Source organism: Rhagoletis pomonella, unplaced genomic scaffold (assembly GCF_013731165.1).
Source record: "Rhagoletis pomonella isolate Grant_MI unplaced genomic scaffold, Rhpom_1.0 Rhpom_scaffold_00004, whole genome shotgun sequence".
NCBI lineage: Eukaryota > Metazoa > Arthropoda > Insecta > Diptera > Tephritidae > Rhagoletis > Rhagoletis pomonella.
In genome coordinates this window covers 34,206,091-34,211,863 of record NW_023458558.1, presented here as the reverse complement: position 1 = coordinate 34,211,863, position 5,773 = coordinate 34,206,091, and the positions used below count along the sequence as shown (strand labels likewise).

The window sequence follows — 5,773 nt, the reverse complement described above, 5'->3', positions numbered from 1 at the left end:
CAAATTTTTTCTTCATTTTTTCATTTTAGCGCCGCTAACTTGATTGAGCTGCAAAAGCATGCAATTGGAAATTCGTGTGGGTGAGGGAAGGGAGGGTACTAGCTAAAATAAGCGAAAACAACAAATTTATTTACGTTAACACCGAGTCAGATATAAACCTAATTAAATAACCTAAACAAATTAAAAAAAACAAATAAAAAATTTATTTACTTTATATAAACATTAATTTATTTCCACATTTATGAACACTATTACTAACTTAAAATATTCAACATTTAATGAATTTGATATAAGCATTATTAAAGACTGTAATTTATCGTACATTTACTTGAATACTCGATCTTTGAGAAAGAATTTCAATAGCTTTCGAGCAACAATAAACCATCTCGTAGATAATATTGATGTTATCGTATTGGTAGAAACAAGCATTACTAATGAAGAGCAAAACCTATTCAACATAAATGGCTTTAGCTCACAGTACCTAAACAGAGCAGGCAGAATAGCCGGAGATATAGCAGTATTTGTAAGAGAAAGTCTTATTGTTAACTACATAATGCATGATACTCATTTCTTCGAAACAGTGGAGGTGCAGATTAACAAAAACAATTTTTCGTGCACAATTGATTGCTATATACCGACCGCCGCGACTAAATGTTCGTAGCTTTATCTCAGAGCTGGAAAATTTGTTTTCGCCAACCACCAAAGATGCCTGCGTAATATTAATCTGTGATATCAATATTAACATAGGTAATTTCGATAAAGAACACCACAGCGAATACTTAAATATGCTTGCATCAAATGGATTTGAAAATGCAGTATCAGGGGCTACTAGAGTAGACATAAGCAGAGGTACAAGCTACAGCATTGATCATATGCTCGTCAAAGGGAAAAGCTTAAGCATAACATCAGCAATAGTGGAAACAGCCATAACAGACCACTTTTCGCTCTTAGGTGAAATTACCTTAGCCAGCAACGAAAATTCCAACCAAAAAAGAGAAACGCGCAGACAAACTTTTAGTAATAGAAAAATAAACGAATGCATTCGTACCATAAACTGGAATAGAATTTTAACGCTAGATCAGGCAAATGAAATGTGCAATGACATCCAAACTACCTTTAAAAGTATCTACGAAAAATCCCTGACCACATTTAAATGTACAAGGTAACGTAAAGCAAACGAATGGATGAACGATGAGCTAAGGCTAGTCTGCAACATGAGAGATAGATTTATATAAAAAATGGCGCGCAAAACCCGACGACAAACGAAGACAAATGGAGTACAAAAAATTTCGAAACCAAGCTAATAAGAAAATCCAGTACACCAGAAATAGACACTATCAAAACAAATTTGCGGAACACAAACACGATACAAAGAAACTCTGGCAAAAAATAAACGATATCATTGACAAAAAGCATAACAGCGTGGACGAAATTATTACTTAAAACTTCAAAGACCAGCATCTGAAAGATGTATGCGACACCTTTGCAATCACTTTTACAGAAGGTGTAGAATCCGTAGTACACACCTGTGATATCTTGACTGGGGATGTCAAAGAAGATAAGCGTAGTAACTCAATGTATATGTCGCAAACAGATGAAAATGAAATTCACTCAATTATGAATGAGCTTAATGCAAATAAAGGGCCAGGAAGTGATGCAATAGGACCAAAAGACCTTAAAAATAACGCAAATATAATGGTCCCTGTGATAACCAAACTTATAAACCTTACTCTAAGTCAATCCACTGTATCGGAAAACTTAAAAATGTCTCTGATAAAGCCAATTTTCAAAGCATAGAAAAGATAATGGAAGAAGTTGTCGTCAGAAGGCTAAGAGAGTTTATAACAAAATATAATGTAATACACCGTAATCAATATGGATTCCAAAAAGGGAAAAACATAAACCAGCTACTAGCAAACTTTGCTACCTCATTGAATGAGAACCTCGGTCAAAATCACCACAACTTGGTCTTGTTCATCGACTTCAGTAAGGCATTTGATACACTGTCGCATGAAAAGTTACTCGAAAAACTTGAAAATACAGGCATACGCGGAAACTGCTTAGACTGGTTCAGAAGCTACTTAAAAAATAGAAAATTTAAAGTTAAAATAAATGAAGAAGAAAGCAATGAAACAGTCAACTTATACGGCGTTCCACAAGGATCAAAACTGGGGCCACTGTTGTACATTATTTACGCTAACGGTATGTTACAAAGCCTAAAGAATTGCGAAGTATATGCATACGCTGACGATACTGCCGTAGTTGTATCTCACAGGGACTTGAACACAGCTGTGCAAATAATGCAAAGAAAGCTTGATATTATCACAAGATGGTCCCATGATAACGCCTTGATAATTAACGCTACAAAAACAAAGCTTATGTATATTAGACCTCCGCACTTTTAACCCGCTGATATAAGATTAAAATATCACGATCACCGATGTTTGCATAAACACAACATAAAACACATAACAACTTGTGATTGCACTACGTTAATTGAAGTTGTAAGCACTTATCGGTATCTAGGATTTATTGTAGACAAGAACTTAAAATGGCGTGACCATGTATTAGAATTGCAGAAAAAACTCCGAAAGATGTCATATTTTCTCCGGCATCTAAGTTACTGCAGCGATTATGGTGTCCTCAGACAGGCATATCTATCGCTTGTAGAAACCCGCCTACGACACGGCATAACAGCATGGGGTACAACAACCAGGCGTAAACAACTGCAACAAAGCCAGGATTATATACTGAAAATTCTTTCAAAAAAACTAAAACTCAGCAACGATAAACCTAAAAATAAAGAACTCAAAATACTTGATATACGTACTCCAGTCACGTGGCGCCGTCAGGTTTTATTTAGTCTTTCCGGGGTACCGGGGCTCTGCCTCGGATGACCTCTCTCTTCCCCCTTACTCGTGGGATTCTATGGAAGTAAAACAAATTAATAAAAAAAACCATAAAAGCTCTGTGCCCTCTAACAGTGGGCAACGGTCAGCAGTCTCAGAGGTGCACGCGATGCCCAACGAGATTGCTGAACAAATGGCGATTGCGGCGGACGAACTGGGTGCAAATCTAAACGGCCAAGGCGCTCAACCCTCTCGGGACGCTGTAATGGACGAAATCGACTTTGATCCAAACGGCCTTCTCAGCAACCCGGTGGCCATGGATGTCGATACTGCCAAAATGGACTCTGGTTCAAATGGCAACGACATCCAAATACCCACAGACGAGGAGGAGGCGCTCTTATCGTCACAGCAGGAGGAAGCTAGTACTCCTAAAAGAAAACTCTCTGGAGCAGGTAAAAAGCGCTACAAATTCTACCTCTCCAGAGGTGTCAGCGAAAGCGAGGCCAAACGGCTAGCCATTATTCCGATGGCAAAAGGAAAAGCCGAACTGGCTTTGCTGGCTGGCACAAAGCTTAAGAGGAACCGATCGGAAACCAGGTCCAGCTGACAAAAGGGCCCATATGGGACCAAAGGAACCTAGTGTTAAGGCAACTTTTGCCGATGTCACAAAGGCGCCGACCTGTCAGGCGGACATTGGTAATGGGGTTAAGTTAGGGTTACTCCCCAAAGGGTACCCTAAGGCACTTTGGTCCTTAGACCAACTACAGGCCATTCAGACGGCCATCCTGGAGGAGGTGAGGCGGCAGCGAAAGGGCTCTGTGAAGCCCAAGTTTAGCGGTTGCACCTTCCGTCCGGGATGGATGTCCATTGGCTGCGGAGACGCTGAAACGCTGGAATGGCTGCGCAAGGTATCCCAAACCCTGAAGCCTTGGAAGGGCGCGGAAATTGTGGCAATGAATGCCACTGACGTGCCCAAACCCAGTGTATACGTTGGGTACTTTCCGGAGCCATCAACCACTCCAGTGGACAGTATCCTTGGCCTTGTCGAGGGTCAGAATGAAGGGCTGCGGGTAGGTAGCTGGAGGGTGCTCAACAGGGTACAGAAGGGACCCACCACTGGGCTCACTCTAGCGGTTGACCCGCACTCAGCGGAGACACTCGACAGGCTGGGATACCTAGTCAATTATGGATATGGCAGGGTGCGAATCCATAAAAAAGGGAAGACGACTGAGTCGTCAGACCCGAAGGGTACACAGCCTGCTATAGCCAGTTCCTCCTCCACTGCACAAAGTGCGTGCTTCAAAGAGGGACCTTGCGGTTCCAAGGACGTACCCAAGGGACTGCAAAGGTTACCTTCAGAGTAGTCAGGGGCAGCGGAGAAGGAAAAAGCACCTGTCCAGGAGTCCATAGAGCGGCCCTGCTGCTCAGAAGACACTCCTGGCACGGAAAAGAGGGTACCTTCCAGCCCAGAGAAATCAAAGGCCCCTTTCGCCCAAAATCCCTTCCGTCCTCCGCTAAATGCGAATCGGAGACAAGGTCGAGGGGAGATTTCAATGGAGGAGAAGACCCTGATGGCCACCAATAGGGGGAAAAAGATGGCCAAGCGGGCTTCAAGGCCGAAAAATGGCAAACCCCCCAGGCGATAGGCCTAGGCACATCAAGTGCCTGCAAGTGAACCTCCATCATGTAAAGGCGGCCTCTGACGTCTTATGCAGGAGGTTCAAAACAGAACTCTTGGATGTCGCATTCATCCAAGAACCGTGGGTTTTCGCCGGGGCTATTAAAGGCCTAAACGACTGTGATGGTAAGATAATTTACGATACCACACACTGCAGGCCCAGAGCGGCCATATTACTACGTAATAACATGACTTTTGTTCCCATTTCAGAGTTGACACAACAGGACTTAGCTGCTGTATGGACTAAAGTGCCCACTCAAATGGGAGAACAAGAGGTCGTTCTCGCTTCAGCTTACCTCCCAGGCGACAGCTGTGAGATGCCCACAAGGGAAGTAATAGCCCTAGAGGAGTACTGCAGAAGGAGAAAGCTGAAACTAGTAATGAGCTGTGACGCCAATGCCCATCACTGTGTTTGGGGTAGCTCGGACACCAATTCTAGAGGTGAGTCATTTCTTGAATTTATCACTAGGAACAATTTATTTATTCTTAACCGGGGTAATGAGCCGACCTTTGTCAATGCTATAAGAGGGGAGGTTCTAGACTTGACAATTTCCTCAACTAGCTTGTCGACCTTTTTCTCAAACTGGCATGTCTCAAATGAGGTATCTATGTCGGACCACCGGCATATTCGATTCGATATAGAAGCCCAAAGAGTAACAAACCTTGTTTACAGAAATCCCAGAAAAACAAACTGGGAACTCTTTCGCCTCCACATAGAGCGGGAAGTGAATGGTTCTACGGCACCAATTTCATCCGTCTATGAACTTGAGGACGAGGCGAGAAAGTTCCAAGATGTTCTTAAACAAGGTTTTGAAGAGAGCTGCCCACTGAGAACCAAGAAGTCTCAAAGGGATGTCCCTTGGTGGAGCGATTCTCTCGGAAAACTAAGGAAAAGAGCCAGGAAACTTTTCAATAGGGCAAAGTCAACAGGTGACTGGACCGCCTACAAGTCAGCCCTAACCGCTTACAACTGTGAGCTCAGAAGGTCTAAAAGGGCTACGTGGCGTGAGCACTGCGGAAGTATTTCCTCTCTTCCAGAGGTGCATCGCCTTCAGAAGGCCCTAAAACTAGATCATCTGAAAGTCCTCTGCACTTTGAAAAGACCAGATGGTACCTACACTGGCACCCCGGAAGAAACCAGCAGGCTTCTGCTAGAAACCCACTTCCCGGGATGTATTTCACAAGGCACATGTCTTTCGACAAACACGGCGAACGCTGTGTGCGCAAACAGGAGGACTAGAGGCCT

General features: G+C 43.3%; 2 protein-coding genes across 2 annotated transcripts in view; both read left to right on the top strand.

Moving 5' to 3' along the window:
• Positions 1-3,469: 3,469 nt before the first annotated feature.
• LOC118738206 lies at positions 3,470-4,213 on the top strand. The gene has a single exon (XM_036469129.1). The coding sequence runs from the start codon at positions 3,470-3,472 to the stop codon at positions 4,211-4,213; it is 744 nt and encodes a 247-aa protein (XP_036325022.1).
• LOC118738204 overlaps positions 3,975-5,773 on the top strand; it is a 6,725-nt gene continuing 4,926 nt past the window's right edge. Inside the window, exons 1-2 of the mRNA XM_036469128.1 lie at positions 3,975-4,653; positions 4,738-5,637. Coding sequence (XP_036325021.1) covers positions 4,473-4,653; positions 4,738-5,637 — 1,081 coding nt within the window. The 5' untranslated portion in view covers positions 3,975-4,472. The remainder of the gene's footprint in view (positions 4,654-4,737; positions 5,638-5,773) is intronic.